Below are 18,349 nucleotides of genomic sequence, written 5' to 3'. Positions count from 1 at the left end.
TTTCCAGATGGGAACGGGGGGAAGAATTTGACATCAGCACTGTTTCTCCTTAAGCCTCTCAGACAGGGTGACATCAGTGGAATTGAATACTCTCCTGTCACGGGATTGAAACACATTGGGTTTCTCTGTGCGGGGAGCTTTTGAGCGCCCTCCGAAAATATGAAACAGAGAGTCAAAGGTCCATCTGATAAATAAATCAAATTTCCATCGTTATTATAACAACCTGCATTCTAATGTTGTTTGTTTCTATAACAATGTTGCTTTGTGGATTTCATATCCTGAGACGCTACTGCACTATAAGCCCTTTTAGATATTTCAGGACCAGAACGTGATAGTTCCGCTGCTGTGGGAAAATGTCACAGTGCAAAGACCTGAATTTCCTTTGCTTAGGCCAGCTATTTGCTCTTACAATAACAACACTGTTCTATCATTATTATTTGTTTACTCAGCTAACCCTCTTTATCTGGGGCAGCCCCCCTTTTAGCGAATGCTCTCCCATTCTCTGAACCCTCTGGAAGCCGTTTCTCAACCCGGGGCCCTCTGACTGGCTGATTGAAGTGAGGCAGCGGCTTCATTCTGAGGGGTTTACAAAAGCTCACCCAACACAGGCCCTTTACCCATGAAAGAATGAGCCGCCATAGTATTATACATATCCTGTATAATACCGTGGCATTATAAAGGACATGCGAGAGCATTCTGCATTGTTCCCCTTGTAGGTCAAAAGTTAGACCGACTACATTGGTTGCATTATTTATGGAGGTAAACATTCACTCTATGGTAGGCTAAACAAACTACTGGTTCATATATTGTAGAAACAACAGATACATGGAGAAAACATTGAATTTGAATAATAAAGGCTACTTAAAATGTATAGTAGCTAATCATATATTTGGCATTATCCAGCAGTGAGATTCTACATTGCAACGCTCCGTGTCTACCCCTCCTGCTCTAAGAAATAACAGAAGCTGAGGTGGCCTTTAAGGACAAGACGGTAGTTACTAACGATGGCATCATCCAGAACTGCCTGAAGTCTTTTCACAAAGGCAAAAGATGAGGTGAAGATGTACTTATATATTTTATACTTCTTTGTCCTCCAACAGGTGCATTTCCTGCAGACACCCACTGTATAAAAACATTTAAGCCTTTTAAATGTGTCCTTTCTGGGCTAAAGTATATGGCGGTGCAGCATGGCGGATTTTCAAGCAAGTTCCTTTACACAGTGCACCTTTATTTTAAAAATAACAGATTAACCCATTATGAAATGAAAGTTGCAGCCCTGGGAAAAACAACGGTGAAACGGAGGATACAATTGTTGGAGTATTGCATCATTCATTAATGTATCTTTCATCAGGGTTTCATGAGCGAACAAATTGCTATTTTCTCTATTGTTGTGTTGCACGTCAGAATTTGATACCGGATCGTGCTGTTAAGAGGCCGACTTAGTCAATCTGAATGAGAAAATTAAGAGCTTTCACCATTGCTTCATTTCAGCATCTTTTTGCTGCACATGAGGGTTCCATTTAGAGCGAAGTTTACCCCTACGAGACCTTATGCTTTCCACGTTCCTGGAGTACACAGACCCCATGCTGGAGTCAAGCCATGCAAGCAGTAAGGGGGAAATGGGTCAGGGGAGAAGGGCTTAATCATGCACTAATTCAGCTGGTTTCAACCCCTGTCTCGTAACCCCCTCCCCAATGCCCAGGCGCCGGTAGAAATGAGACAGAGGAAGGGCGGGGAAGACACAAAATCCAACCAGGAAATGCCTCCAAACTAAAGCGTGTTTGTTTATGTGGATGAAAAGAGGGGTAGGGCTGAGCTGCAAAAAGAGTAAATATATACTGCATTGGGCTGTTAGCACATCTGACCAATTTCCTGAAAACATTTTGATAATCCCATATAAATGTAAGGTGCACTATTCAGTTTCAGGATAGGGGAAATTGTTTATATTTGCAGAGCCTGCAGTTAGTTGACAAAAACATTTTTTTTCCTCAGGTTATTCTTCAAAAAATCAAAACAAAATCACTTTGAGGCACTTGGAACCAAACTTAAAACGAGAATATGTCTGTAAACAAAACTGTGAGCCCTGCTGCTGTAAACAACCAAATTAAAATAGTCACTTTTAAGGTAGCTTTCTCACTTCAAACAGTGTTCCAGGGATCCAATTTTCCTGTGAAAAAAAGGTTGTTATATGTTCAATGTTCAATTATCTGACACACCCAAATAACATTGCACCATTAAAGCAATTATCATAGGAGTCTTGTTTGCTCTGCATCATTTCCTGCATGGAAGACATAAGACTGTTCGTGCAGCTGTTGTAGCCAGATGGATGTAGGGCCTTGGCTCGATAGCCCGCCGGTTCCACAATAGCCCCCTTGCTGACCACCGTGACCACACACAAAGGCAGTCGTTGACCACTGACACCGCAGACAATCAGCCCCGAGGGGGTCAAACGGTCCCTGCGCCAAGGCATCCCTCATTCAATCCCACTCACCTGAGGCTCAGTACGCCTCATAAAACCTCAATCACTGCTCCCATGTCTGGCCGCGGAAAGAAAGAAAGAGAGGTTCCCCGGAAAATCATTGAGAGCCGCGAGCACCATCACCATAAAGTTGAGTTATGGACTCATGAAAGGCATACAGATCATATTATCTCTTTGGGAAAGTGACGGAGACTCAATAATGTGAATGGCTCCAGCTAGCCGGATGACTCACGCGGACAAATGTTACTACATGCAGATGATATTGATTCTTTTAATGGATCTTTTGTACGGATAGGCCGCCTTTTAATGCCAAAGAGCCTAACGCATCCATAATACAGATCAATGGCAGATAGTAAAGATACACAAAACATGGACATGAAGTCATATAAAATCGTACGTATGTAGCTTTGAATCTTACTTTATTAGAAAATAAAATCATCCAGTGTCTTATTCTTCAAGAGATCAGCATTTGTCTCCAAAGAAGGTAGTGGATGGAAGTGGTAATGGAATGACTTTTTGCAGCATATAATTGGATTTGAAGAAATGCCCAATCTTCCAGCCACTGACTCTATGTAATGGTGCGCCATCAAACAGCTCCCACACAGACATACAGTATATCCGCAGCAATGGCTCTAGCTCTGAACCTTGTATTGATACTTGGCATTTGAGGTAATGTGTGGCTGTGTACTGATGAGCGATTTATAGACATGCTATAACTAAATCAAACGACATATGTATGCAAATCTCTTCAAAAACGAAGCGGGCATGGGTTTCTCTAACTGCAAAACAGGCATAAAGAAGGATCAACGCGGTTTATCTATCAGCCCTGACAGCACCCAACTCAAATAGTGGGAAAGGCATGAAGGTCACTGCCTCCTGACTTGGAGGCTGTGGTGTAAGCGTAGCCCGGCAGGCGGCCTGCACTCTATACTCCCTATACTTCACAGCTTGCCGACTTCTTCCCAGAGCTGGGAGTCCAGGCTAACATCAGCCGCAAACTCTTCTGACAGAGGGCATTAGCCACGTCAGACAAAATCAGTTTCCCTGCAGACAACACCTTGGTCTAATGCAACACAGAGCGGCAGTTTTGAGGCAAGGCAGATCTCTTTATGTTTTTTCGTTGCGTCTGCTGTTTTGCTGCATGTGTTTGCATATGAGCGGGTTCCATGGAAGGATATCGTGGAGAAAACACCTCAGGGAAATGGCTGTAGCTATGAAAATAACCACAGCCCATTTTTTTTTAGACATGTCCGACGGAATTAGGGACTGTTTTTCTCACAATGAGCAAAAGGCTGAACTGTGAACTATCAGAGGCTTCACATTAACTCTACCAACCAAAACACACTGCATTTTCCAGCCAAACACAAAGTTCAAACACTGGTGAAAAGAGTTTGTTTTTTACTAAAATGGGTAAAACTGCCTCCAGTGCATTGGGGTATATAAAAGGAGCCCATCGTGACAAGAGAAACACACTTCCATATGAAGCTGCAGGCTTTCCCCTTACGCCTACCATCACACAGCAAGGCAGGTGATCTTTTGTTTGGAATGGGAGGTGGTGATGCTATATACACACTCCCAATGTGTGCACAAAGAGAGAGACAGAGAGAGAGAGAGAGAACAGATGAGTTTAAAACAAAAAAGAATGACATGAAAGACAACTGTGCTGCAGGCTGTTCCCCAGTGTATAGACAATATACAGGAGCACTATTGTATTGTGTCTAGCTCTGCTGCTGCTGGGCGCTGACAGGCCCCCTTTTAAAGCGCTAGAGTTGTCTGTACTGAGAGGCTGTCATCAATAGGAAAGCACAGGGGACCGGAGGACAGTGGGTCAGGGTAGGGCAACTGCAGCTAGGCATCCAGCTGGAGCACCTGGTGTTCAGAGCCGATGCACAAAGACACACACAAGCACACACACACACACGCACACACACACACTGACATGATGACTCCACATGTGAGATGACCACATGGATGCACACACTCCGGCGTGTGAAGCATATATATGTAGCTGCTCACACATGAACAAGCACTGATAGTGTAATTTGAGTCCACACGAGTGCACATTAGCTAAACACGTGCACATCTTTTGGGAGCATAAATAGTAATGTAAGAAAAACACATGAATACATTTTGATTTATTTGTTATAAAGTGAAAACTCAAACTGTTCCCAAGCCCAGATAGGAGGGGGCACATCATCAGTAGTGTATCTCTCATTCACTGAGTATAATATAGGTGTATTTAAGCTGCATCTAGTGCATCAGAGTTATAGATTGCAATGCCCCCTTGCTAACCACACCGAATTTACAAAAGCTACAGTATATTATATTTCTACCGAGTGTGTTTTGAAAAACGCCAATTCCCTTTACACACTGCACCTTTCCATACAGTAGGTTCCTAATTCAACTTCTGGAAACAGGATGACACAGTTTCCCTGAAGACTTTACAGGGTGACACCACCAAAACTGCTGGCGTTCATATATAAATGTGTGACTGGGAAATAATTGTAGTTATTTGTAGTGGAATATGTGAAAGGCAGATAATTCACATGCACATCATTAAACACAAATCAACTGCAACAACTAGTCACTCTAAGGTCAATACCCGTCTGTGTGTGTCAGCAGCATTTGTAGTCAGTTTCTTGGAAGAGCAGCTTCTTCTTCATTAACGGGAAAAACCTACATTCAACAAAAACGGCACCTCACTCTCTGCTGAGCAACACAACCTGCCCAGAAACTAATGTTAGGCATTCAGTGTAGCATGAGTAACAATGTGACCTCAATATTTTTCAGAAGTAAGTCTTCTCATTGGGGTGGAAGCTGTTGTGGTGATGGTGGTGGTGGTGGGGGGGGGGGGGGGTATAATACATGCAAAGCTCTGAATCTAAGTTTCGGATGTTGAAAGCCAATAAGGCGGTATCAAAATGAGGGCAGAGTTAATTAATCATCCCAGCTTCCTATTCATCGCCCGCCCATGACTGTCCCGGGGGCTAGTGTGTGTGTGTGTATGTGTGTGTGTGTGTGTGTGTATGTGTGTGTGTGTGTGTGCGCGTGAGAGAGACAGAAAAGGCAAGGCAGGGAAGCAGGAGGGTGGTGCAGGTTGCAGCTGCGGGACATTAGCATAAAGTAATGTGAGCCAGCAGACTGCTGAGCCTCCTGTAAGCGCGATGCAAAACCCTCTTAGGAAATAATAAGGAAACTACTGACACCTTCTTTGTTCACTGACCGGTGAAAAAAAAAGCAGGGGAGACATTTAAAAGATGGTTGAAAGTATATTAGTTGCTAATGCACTGAACAAACAAAAGCTATCCTTTTATAATACATATTCAATTACCATAGCAGTGAATGTGACTCATTAATAATCGCATTACATTACTGCTGAGTGTGTTCAAGACAGGTTGGACTGAATAAAATCGTCAACCGTTAAGCATGCTGTTTTTGTTTTGTGTGCGCAGACAGACATCAATCAAACAAACTGCGACTTTGGATGGCACTGCCAATATTTTGCATAGATTTTTGATTGTTTGTTTGGCCAAGATATTCCTCAGGTGTAGCGCCACCATCCATAATAACTTTAAATGTTTTGCAGCTGTGTACTCATCTCTTCTCTTTTCTTTTGGTGCGACACAATATATGACACAGAAGCACAAACCTTTACAGTGGTTCCACAGTGAGTTGACATTTTAGAGGCTTATGAATCATCGTCGTTTTGCATCATCGCACGACAGCCATATTTGCACTTATCAAATGTCAATGTTGAGGTTTGTTGGTTAAAGTAGTGCACAGACTGGGCACTCATTTTTTCCATTTATTGTTGGAATTATTTCGCAGAGACTATTTGATACTGTGGTTATTGTCTCTTCATACCACTTTCATATGCTCGTATCTACACTCTCTTTCCTCCTGTCCACACTGGCCTTCAAAGGATTTCTTCCCAACACCATCACAGTCTCTTCCAGGGAGCTCAGCTTTTGAATACATTATCACCAAACAAGGACTATGGATTTTGTCCGCTAGCACTTTCCATTAAAAACAAGTTACGAAGAGATCTGTCCATGGCCAGCATATACAATAGTAATGACTGCAGCAACCAAAAACGTAATGTTCTCGCTCAAAATCTGCTCAGGATTAGCATGTATTATGGAAGTAGGACAAATGCAGCTCATGTTTTGCTGCTGACTTACAGGCAGCAAACTATCACAACAGTACCTGTTTGTAACTTCTTTACTGCTCTAACAAAAAAAGTGGGAAGCAAGTTTCTGCAAGTTGATATTATAATTTTGTAAATGAAAAATACCAATGAGACAGTATGCTCCTCTTTTAAAACCAGATTTGCTCTTCGATGACTAAGACATGACGCGACACAATGGCTTTAGCTGCCTCCTCTTTTTCACTGTTGCCAGTCTGATTGATAAGGCATTTATTTTGGCAGCAAACGTTTGGCATGATTAAAAACATTTCTTGTTTAATGTAGTTTGTGCGGCAAACAGCCCTAGAAAAAAGACAAAAGAACAAGTCTGCATTCACTTGTGCACGGAACACTATTAATTTGATTCCCAATAAAAGCAAAGGTAACATGGGAGAGGCACTTGTGGCCCTAACAAAGCTGTGTTTTGTTTCAAGGCTTTCAGTGCAGCCCACAGTGCCAACCTGCAGACGGACAGTGGAGAACATCATCCATAATATGCCAACATGCATGCCACAATGCATTACAGCCAAAAAGAAAGGCTACACAGAAGTCTATCAGGCTGGAAAAAGACTCAGTGGGTCAGTGTTAACATGTGTGTGTATGTGTGTGTGTGTGTGTGTGTGTGTGTGTGTGTGTGTGTGTGTGTGTGTGTGTGTGTGTGTGTGTGTGTGTGTGTGTGTGTGTGTGTGTGTGTGTGTGTGTGTGTGTGTGTGTGAAGGTTGGGGGGATTTCTAAGCGGAGCACAGGGAGCATTCTGGGCATGCAGAGGAGCGAGAGAGAGTGAAATAAGATGGAAAAACCCAATCATGCATCCCGGGCCTCTACAGCTTCTCGTCGTGTGTGTGACCCCCCCCCGCCCCCCACCCTCCCCCCACCACACACACACACACAGACACACACACACACACACACACACTCCCTTCTTCTCTACGAGCCATTAGTCACTATCCAGCTCCTGTTAATGTAATTAGATAAAGGATATATGGAGCCTCGGAGCTCGGCGGAGACATTTGTCTGCATAATGCGGTGGCAGCGGCAAAGGAACCCCTGGATTTCCACAAAACACCTCTGGCCCAATAACTCTGGAAAAGTGGAGGGAAGGACGGGATGGAGGGGAGACATTTGGAAGAGAGTGCCGTGTTTCCAGGAGAACACAAATCACTTTTTCTGGCCAATCCAATAAGGCCAAGTACTTAAGATCCATTATACCTTCTGCTACAACCCTCTCAGAAAAAAACAAAACAAAAAAAAAAGTAAAACAAAAGAGTCTCTAGGTAGTATTTTTGGATCTGGGTGTTGTATCATGTCCAAATCCCTCCCCCCTCCCCCCACCACACACACACACACACACACACACACACACACACACACTGCACATTAGGCAACCTTGTAATTAACTGTCAAATGTCACAATCCGCGAACACACGCAGATGGCAGGCAGGTCCATCCCCCCTGATTCAGACCTTCTGGAGACGTATCGGAAGCACGAAACAAGCTCAATGCTTGCTTGTAATAAGTGGCACTCGCAGCTTGTTGGCGAGTGACCTACATATGGAACACGGTAAGATCGCTTCACTCAAGAATCCCTATATTCCGCTGCACTCGAGACGCGCGATCACACACTCTGTCACCTCAAAGAAGAAAAAAATGTGAGCCCAAATAAGGATTAGTTTTCCAATAAAAAAATATTTTATATAAATCCATCAATTATTCAGTCTACGAAATGCACCAATTTCTGTCCAACCAACAGTCAAAAAACCAAAGATATTAAATTTATAGAATCAAAGAGAGTGCAGATCTTTACATTAGCTATTTAATTCAGCACAACATCAACTGGAAAGCACAAAAAAATTGTAAATACTGCATGCAAACTTCAAACATAAACTCAATTTCAACTTTTCAATTAAACCCCCCCACCCTCCCCTCTCTCCTGCCCGGCATCTATAAGCCTGGGGCAATTCCTGTCTCCTGTCTGTGGCGCTGGCGAAGGTAAGTGTTTGTGGATTTGTGGCTGGACTGGAGGGCAGGATGTTAGCCTGATTAGCACCCCAGTCAAGACCTACTTCCAGCTCCAGACAGCCTGCCTCCTGCCCTAGATACCTTATTGACAGACGGATGGAAAGGACATGGGAACAACGTATGGTCCCGCACTCACCGCCAGCAGCTCCAAAAGGGGAACGTTTCGTATCCTGACTCCGTGGTCCTCGAACTGACTCATCCTACTCCTGCTTCGCTTTCCTCGTTCTTATGCTCCTCTTCCGCTTGGTTCCCCAGTTCTGCCCTAGCTGCTTTCCTTTGCCTAGTCTCAGCTGCTGCCTGCCACTGTGCGTATGAGTGAGTTTGCATTTGGTAGTGTGTGTTCGTGTGTGAGTTGGAATGATGATGCAGCACGCAGTCTTGTGCAGCCTTGGCAGCAAAGTGCCTCTTCTGGTCTCTCCTTTAGTGAGGCCACATCACCTCTTGTCAATATTTAACCAGTAAGTCAGGCTGGATCATAATCACCTGGGCAAGACCGAAGAAGTGAGGTTGTGTGTGTGACTGTGTGTTTTTTACATGTTTATGTGAAGCTAGCTGTGACTGGGCTGGCATTCGAGCACACGTGTAATGACATAAAATATTAACACATGCCGGTAGAGGGGTCTAATTTAGTCAGATTTGGCCGTTTCTACTCTTTCCGCGCTCCAAGCTTCCGTCCAAAACTCACACTCAAGTCGGGATGTGGCTTCCGAACACTGGCCACCTCACTAATGGAGATCTAAGGCAATGTAAAGACGGACTTGGCAGCGAGAAAGTGAGAGAAAAAGTGTGTGCAGCTGACTGGCAGAGCGACAGGAGCTTCAAACAGCCAATGAATGGGGCTCCTTGACATTTGCCTCAAGAGTATTTCCCCGTCTTACAGTGAGCACAGCGCCTCAGTTTGACATTGAATATGCTGTATGACTGGTGAGCTCTGGCAGGAAACGAGAGGATCTTGATCCAAGTACTTTGCACTGGTCAATGCACTTTTCCCTGGGAAGACACATGGGTCCATTTGTTTGGGGAAGATAAGGTCTTAGTTTAACACTTTATTTTACATTTAGCTGGTGGGTTTATTCACTTACAATGAACATGAAGAAGTACTTTGGCTAAACACAAAGGTTTTGTAGCCTTTTTCTATCTTTGAAAAATGTGATTATGATTGAAAGATCCAAAACTGCTACTGGATGGACCTTTTGGTAACTGTCTTTTTTGCTCGATTGCTGTTTCTAGGCTCACGAATCAGCGCTTACCACTTCGGCTAACCAGTTTCTTAAGGGAACCTTAGATTGCAGGTTTTCTTTCATTCCCAGTGGTGTGGCCGAGCTATGCTTCATAATAGATAATGATAGATCTCTCTTTCACAAGGGGAAAACACAGAAGCTGATCCAGCGACATTGTCCCGATTCTCCCCAAGCTACCAAAATCAGTTCCGAAATTTCAAGAAGTAGATGGTTCCTAAAGGAAAACTGAAAGCACAAACACTTTTCATTGATGCATTTAGTGGTTAAACAGCATCTATTGTCGTTAAGCCTAACCTTGTGAAAAACACAATATCAAAGGTTTTGTTTTGAACGCTGCGGTGTGGTACAGTAGATTGCACAATTGATAATGGCAGTAGACCACATTCATTTCTGAATTTATTCAGTTCTATTGTTAATGACTCACAAAGGGCGGAGATGAAACAAGCAGGTTTATTCCCAACCATATCCAGTCAATGATTACATTTCCAACCACAAGGTGTGTCTCACTGAGTTGATAAGTGTGCAGTAACAGCATCTCAGTATATAACATGGAAGTCTTAATAACATAAACCTACTATCCAAACGTTAAATAAATAACTATGGGAATGTTTTCCTAAAATATCCACCAAAAACTTATACTTAATACGCAGTTTTAATAGGTGGTCAACTGAGTTTGTTTTGAGCAGCAGTGACTCACATCATCATCCTTGGTTCCCATCAGACCAAGCGGAAATGAACCTGGAGTGGTTGGTTTCCAGAAGAACAACAAATCTTGCATCATGCACACATTTCTGACAAGATTGCCTTAAAGTCTACCTTTGTGACTTGCAAAGGCTCAAGTGATAGCTGGGTTGTAAAGTAATGGCAACAAATGGTATACTGGCCCTGCATTCAATGGTTAAGACTTTACTATGAGCTCCTACGGTCCAACATCAAGGGAGATTTGGTCTTTCACTATATAGTTCCACTCACAAAATTACATTTTGAGGAATCCCCACATATGTCGACATGCACCATAGCAAACTGTGAACATGAATATCCTGTTCCCACTGACCTACATAAGCTGTGTTTTTCTCCCTTAGAGAACTGCGGCTATCACTGTGATTGATGGGAGTTGAGTGGCAGGTGGTGCTCCAGCTCCGACGGAGATTATGAACTCATCAGTCAGCCGGCGCCTGGGCGAGCCTCGCTGAGGAATTTATGACATCACGCACAGTAGCTTCACACTGCTCAGGAGGTGATGCAGGTGTAAAATCAGCGCCCTGCCCCAAAACTCATTCCTTTCTCTGACTAATGGTTTTCCATAGAACAGGAACTGCTTACTCATGACACCTTAATCACATAGAAAATGATTTTAAAATTCTATTGTGCAGGCAAGCTGTGCTTTCACTATAGTTTGATGATGAATGGTTGGATTACCGCTAATGCCACCAGTCATCCTTGAATCAAACGAGTGTAAACTACTTTACAACAGGGGTCAAACAGTCTATAGGCAGAAGACATAATGAGCATTATATCACTAAAATGAGCAAAGTACTTACTCTACTTAATAAAAACTTAGATTTTAAAAATGCATCCAGGGAAGATTCATTTGTCAGGGAGAAGGCATCGTGACACTAATACCCGTAAAATGATTTTGGTCTGGGATGGCCTGAAAATTGAATCTGGGGCTGGAATGACTGACTATTTTGGTAATGCATCCTTAGCGTGTAAGACGGTCCATTTGTCAAGGCTTTGATGAGATTAATGGTGAAATAATACAAATATTATATAACAAAATTTAGGGCAATTATTGTGGTTTGGAATGGCTGTAAGTCTATACGCCGAGGTTGAAATGACTGAGTAATTCATATCATTTGTCAAGTTAGTTGAAAATTACAAGGAGCTGAAATTCCAAAGCATTTGCATCAATGCATGTAAGAATGTGCTTAGCAAAATAAATGCCAGGGTCCCTCCTCACCCTTTAGTTTTAACCTCTAACCCTTTGAAAAACAAAGAGGTCGCCAGGTGCAAAGGAAGCAACACTCCTCTCTGTGTGAACACCTGGTAGGAACTCACCATACAAGCCCAACCAGTATAGCCTATGCAGTGTGAGACAATTGCCCTGGAGGGCATCTATTTTTGCCTCCATAATGAGGCTTGCAGTGTCCCCAGGCATCAACATGGGCTGCAATAAAAACCCGGTGTATGACTCCAGCTAATTTGCATTCAGAAATGATCTTTGATATGTGAGAACAAATACGCATATTCACGCACATGTTGCCACGCAAACACTCTGAAGTCCTCGTCAATCAAAGCCATTTCAAAACAAACAAGTGGAGCTTTGAGCACTTATGCGGAGCAATATATCAAATGTTAGTTTTAAAGTGGTTTCTGTATGTATTTACTCAGTGGTCGGAGCTAATGCGGAAAATTGTAAATATTTCTCTGGAAAGGGCGGGGAGAGAGATTCGGGAATCGTTGTGGTACTTTGCAGACCACCAACAGACACATAATCTTACCCGAGGGCCAAAGCTGCGATCAGAGTGAACCAAATGAGCAAATTTACTAAGAGTGAAGCAAAAAAAATTAAGCAGAAACGCTATTTAGTACTGAGGGAAAGGGAAGAATTGGGTGATAGTTCTCAATGGATTGTCACTAGAAGCGAAATGTTTCACATACAAGTCAATCAACACTGTTTTGCCCTACAGTCAGAATGTGTGTCCCCACTTTACAAGAAGACACAGATCTATATCAGTAAACCCAACAAAAAGCCCTGTCCCCACCACATTTCCAGCCCTGTTCTAAGTAAACCCAGCATGAAAGAGCTCTCTCAGATCCCAGCTGAGGGTTTGGCTCAGCGCCTGATGAGGAGGATGTGATCTAAGGGCGGCCTCTCTGCAGAAGAATAGACAGGACGCGCATCGCACCACCACACTGCCTTCTGCCCCTCACACCCACACCCGGTCTGCCAGGAGGCCATAGAGTGAGCCTGTCCCGCCCCAGCTGCAAGGTGAGGAGGCATGGCTTCCTAGTGGTGACAGATGCAGCCCCCCTGTACACTGGGGTCCTAATCTGCATGTCCAATCCTGTTAGCCGCCCTCTGCCAGTTTTGCCTTGTTCGAACCCAAACCTGCAGTGCCAACTCTGGATCCAAATATGGTAACTCATCTGCGTACGATAAGCAAACATCCCTGGAGATGGAGCTTCCACGCCAGGTGTACGGGGTTAACACCCTGGGAAAAGCACCACCGTGTATGGATCATGTTTCAGGTTTCCCTGCTGAGGCAGGCCCCTGTTTCAACACAGAGAACCAAAGCAAAAAATAATAATACTGCATGTTACACCTCTATCTTCAGTTGGAGATAAGTGTTGTTTCCTTTGTACACTTGCCAGATAACCTTTGTCAATCTTAAAAAAAAAATGTTTTAAATGCATGTTAATTCTTTCATGCTTACAAAATAGACCATTAAGATTCAGTGTGTAGAATTGATTGGCATTTATTTTCATCACAGACTTGGTACAAATGGAATCTGATATTTAAAAGTATGTTCTAATTAGTGTATACATTACTTCAAAATTAAAGTTTGATTTTTCTGTAATACTTCAGAAGGAGCCTTTTATACCTACATAGAAGTGGGCCACATCACCATGTTGCACCGCCATGTTTCTACAGTGACACAGAACAGAACTGATCGCACATTTTAACATGATATGATCAGTAGAAACCTGGCACAATCAAAGCCTTTTTCCCAGGGAAAGAGAAACACACAGTGTCTTTACCACCGATCCTCTTGTAATTGAACAACAACACATTTACTTTTGAACTTTGTGACTCTTTTATCTTGATAAACCTCTGCTTGAGTAAAACTGAGGACAAGCTGATGTTGTGGGAGGATAACACTGTGAGATAAAGAGAGGACAGTCTACTAATCGTTCCTGCAGACTTCAGGCCTTTCAAAAGGCCTCTGTGTCCCTGCATGGCACCGAGCTCTTTTGAAGAAAACCACAAAGCAAATAGAGATTGGTCCAAAGCGCTAACGTTTGGGGAACGAAGCATGTGACTAAGGCTGCACGTGGCCCCAGTATCAACTTTGATCCCAATCACCATTGGAAGAACAGAGTCCATAATTGGCCCCTCAACTCAAAGGGGCACAAAGGATGGTCTCATTGGATGAGGGAAAATGGACGTCCAATTATAAGAGCTGGAACGAGGACCAGTGTAGCACAGAAACTCGCCGTCCTTCTCACTACAAAGTAAAAAGCCTCTTCAGTCAGTTTACAACCGGCCTAAAGCGTCCTTTTCTATGTTACAGACTGATTATTAAAGTGTTATTGATTGAGCGACGACTGATAAGCCCTCAGTCACTGAAGATAACAGAGTGCATCAACTTATGTTCCCCTGGCAAATGTGTCATTCATGGCAAACCAAGGATCACCAACAAGGCATGTAGCGCACATGCAACTTGTGAGATGGGTCAGAGATTTCAGTGCACATTAGCACACATCAGTATGTCACTGGCAGGCAGAGGAGAAGGTTCACATGCTAAACTGAGAATAAGCAGGTCACTTGGAACGCTTGGCTTATTATCACCCTGAGCATAATGTGGCATCTTTCTCTTTACTCACCTGAAATTAATCTAAAAAAACTCCACACAAATCCCTGCAAATACCAGAAAACAACATTTTCTGACATCATGTTGTGCGAATCCCTCTACCTCACTTTCTTTCCAATCCGAAGTCTTGTGATCAAGAAACTGAAACAAGCATTTAACTTCTCCACACGTAAGCCATAGATCTATAAAATATTATATAATTACCCTAATAAAAACACAGGCTAGGTATTAACAGGGGGGCTTGCCAAAGCTCATTACTCTCGGGTTGGAAAAACAGACGAGTGGCTCATATCAAAACAGCCTCAACAATTATTAAACCAATTTTTACAAGCGGATAGAGGCCGCTTAAGTCTTATCCATGGCGTGTGGTTGAATACGGGGGGAAGCCGCTGGGTTTCAGACTGGAGTCTAGGGAAAAGCCAACGTTGTAATGTCTACTTGTCAGGGCTCACAAGACCAAACGGTTCCCATGAGACAAGGGTAGAGAAGAAAAAAAACACCTTCTCTTCTGCCTCTTGAAAAGTCAGCGAGTGCCCCATAGTTTGCTGGGTTCCCACACTGCATGGACCCGTGGCTACCCACGCGGTGAGCCCAGGTATGTGTGGTATGTCACCTGCACAAGGAGGGAGCTGTCAGAGGCCCGGCCGGAGGCTGGTACTCCCCCGCTGAGGGACTTGATTTAAACACTCAAGATGAAGTGTGGGAGACTTGAGTGATCTTAGAGAGAGAAAGAGAAGAGGCCTAAATCTTTCTACGTGCACTGGCTCCCACCCAAATCTGCCTCGGCCCCAGCAGAACCACACTTTACAGCAGTGGCTCAAGAATCGAGCTGACACGCCGAGCACATAGCGAGCGCTCGTCCCCTGATCTTGGCATCCTGCGATACACATGGCGTGAGAACGGGGCCCCACACTGAGGACGGCATTGTCGTGGATTTTCTACTGTATAATTACACTCAATTAGTTTGAGCTGCTCAGTAATAATATCAAACCTCTCCATTTGTCTGCCTGACGTTGTGGGAGCCAATCAGATCAGACTTGAGCATTTCTTCCCATCCAGCCACAGAGCTTGCTTGCTCCCCTGCTTAGTTTTATGTCTCCATTCGGCATTGTAACAAGCGGCTGTAATGGGCTGTGGGGGGGTGGTGGACGGTGAAGAAGGAGGAAATCCAATCTTGCCAAGTGGACTCCATGCTGGCTTACCATCTAATTCATTTGCACTTAAATTTAGCAAAAACCAAACTAATTTATCCGTTTTTGGAGCTGGTATTCCTGGGACAATTTTATTGCCTTACCTTTGCCAGTGAAACAAGTTGCAGCCTGATATAACAGCATGGCAGCAAATCAACGTGTAAAAGACTTAATGTGTGGAGTAGGGCTTCACAAAAGCCAGGGGGATTTAGCTAAACCCAAAATACCTTGGAGATAAACAGGAAAGCACTGCCACATGCTGTTTATTCAATACAACTCACAACTATGCAGCGAGCGTTTAATCAGTAATGTGGAGCACTTGATTATTAACCCACCCCTGCAGAGTGTTTTCAATTTGGCCTTTTGTTATCAATTATCTCTGAGCATGATTGCACCGCTGTGCACGTTATAAAAGTTGGCAGTGATGAAAAGGGTGTGTATGTGAAAACACGGGACATGCTCTCACACATTCAGGTATCCTTGGGTTGATAAGTATTACTTAACGGTTTGAGCTAATGCATTAGACATCACATCTAAGGAAGAGGCATTCAAGGCTCTTTTCTTTGATGGGGATGAGACATTTAGCAATTGATGCATTGCAGACAGACCAAGACAAAGCTAGGAAGAAAACGATGAGGAAAGGTGCATTTTTGGCGATGAAGAGCCTCCAGCGTGGACTGGAAGCTTGGACAGGACATTCGTCATATCCATTCCAACCGGCAATCACCGAGCCTAATTGTTGACGCCAAAGCAAGGAGTGCCTTAAGGATATTACACCCTGCTTCTGACAAGCTGTTCAGCGAGTTTAGAAGGGACATTCATGTGAGGTTGGATAAGGGGGCCTACCGTTCCAAAATCCAGAATCACATTCCTATATTCCTTGTTTCACAAATGAGCCACTGCAATCATTTCACTGATTTAAACGTGATTATTTTGCACCACGGATGATTCTTTTGCAGATTACCGGCCTCAGTTTCTCATTGGATAAACCATGTCTACCCCTATAGATAGATACTATGACGTAAACCCCTTTGATAGCCTCTGCTGTATAGGACAGACCCCTGACAGAGCTTCTCCCCTGACCTAGTTAAAGCTAGCTGGCAGCAGCTAACCACAGCTCACCGACCGTTCACGGCCATCGGGCTCACCGTGCACGTCCCCGCATGACGAACAGTCTCATCCGCAGGCAGGGCATCAAATGATAAAAATAAATAGAGGCATAGAATCAACCCAGCAACACTGCAGTTATGTAATGGCAATGGTGCCCCAGTTACACGCGAGCACTGCTGTAACTGCTGCTACTCTAGGCCATCCCCGAGCTACATAACCTGATCCAGATTAGATAGTCCAATCCATCCTTTTCCCCTTGTTACAGGAAGCCATCGCTGTAATGAAAGGCATCATTGAGATGCTGGTATTGCCGACAAAGTGTCCACTTCACTTACAAATAAGCAAGGCCACACACACTTTGGAGTCAAAGGCACACAAAGAACATGAGGTCAATTACTTATTTGAATGAGGGCCTGGAGCTTTGAGCAGCTTTGGAGCAAACACACCCAGGAAAATTCCCTTAAACCTAGCCTGCATACATTGAGGAAACATATGCTGGCCTAATGCATTATGCGTGTATGAGGTAGTGGTCCTGACTGACATTCAGAGCCCTATGTTTGCCATATTAACTACCGACGATTGATAGGAGCTTTATATGAAGCCAGGCCATGTAATCCATCCAAAGAAGAGCAGACATAAATATTTTACCTGCTCCTCAGCTGACATATGGTATTCTGTCATGAGCATTGTGTACGGGTGTGAATTGATAATCTGTTAGAGCCGTCACAAGTGGAAAGTCTCTCTTGTTCATGCTCTTAACAGGCCACATAATCCAAAATGCCTAATATGTGTGAAAACAACAAAACAAGGCCAACCATTGTGTGGATGTAACACGAGTGTTATCTTGCGCAAAAAAAAGAGCTGACAACCTTGTGACAAATCTGAATGAGCAGCACTCACCAGATGGAGTTCGGGTCATCTGTCCAGGTGGTACAATGTATTATGTAAAGTGCTTTTTCTGTTATGTAAATTCAGAGAACTGGCTGAAAACTGTCCTACAGGTGACACAAAGGGATAGGACAGAACATGGGAGCTCATGCCTGTCGTCTGACGGAAAGTCAGAAAACCGCCTCTTGTGTTTTCTCAGATGCCTGAAAAAATAAATGTATCGAAGGCTCATATCCTCCCAGGAAGAGGAGTGTTTACAGGGCTTATATGTGCCAGGGCCAGCAGGGGCCACGAGGGCACCATCAGAACTGGAAGGATAAAGACTCGGACTTTGAGAAACTCAGTGGCCTCACAACTGAGGGACTTGTGGCTGAATAAATAAAGGCTCATTTGACCACTGAAATTGTAGTTGATACACAATTTGTACATCATTAAACTAATGTGGATTTGAAGTATCCATGGTTCAAACAGTATGGCTTGGATGATGTTAACTATGTAATAGCTTATCGGGCGGGACCCGATAAGCCTTTGGCTTCTCCTGCTTCCCTTCGGACGATAACACAAAGTAATATGTATGAATATGCAATGAGAAAATTATGTATTATGTGTAATTGTCCGGAAGAATAATAATAAAAAAAATA

The 18,349-nt window shown here is 43.7% G+C and overlaps 1 protein-coding gene across 1 annotated transcript in view; it reads right to left on the bottom strand.

The window, feature by feature from the left end:
• LOC307269672 (nck-associated protein 5-like) overlaps positions 1 to 8,924 on the bottom strand; it is a 105,026-nt gene extending 96,102 nt beyond the window's left edge. Inside the window, exon 1 of the mRNA XM_080052674.1 lies at positions 8,821 to 8,924. Within this exon, the coding sequence (XP_079908800.1) occupies positions 8,821 to 8,883 (63 nt within the window). The 5' untranslated portion in view covers positions 8,884 to 8,924. The remainder of the gene's footprint in view (positions 1 to 8,820) is intronic.
• Positions 8,925 to 18,349: the final 9,425 nt, after the last annotated feature.

This window comes from Ammodytes marinus, assembly GCF_949987685.1.
Source record: "Ammodytes marinus genome assembly, chromosome: 24".
NCBI lineage: Eukaryota > Metazoa > Chordata > Actinopteri > Uranoscopiformes > Ammodytidae > Ammodytes > Ammodytes marinus.
Note: the sequence above shows the minus strand (reverse complement) of the source record. Positions and strands in the feature narration are given on the sequence as shown.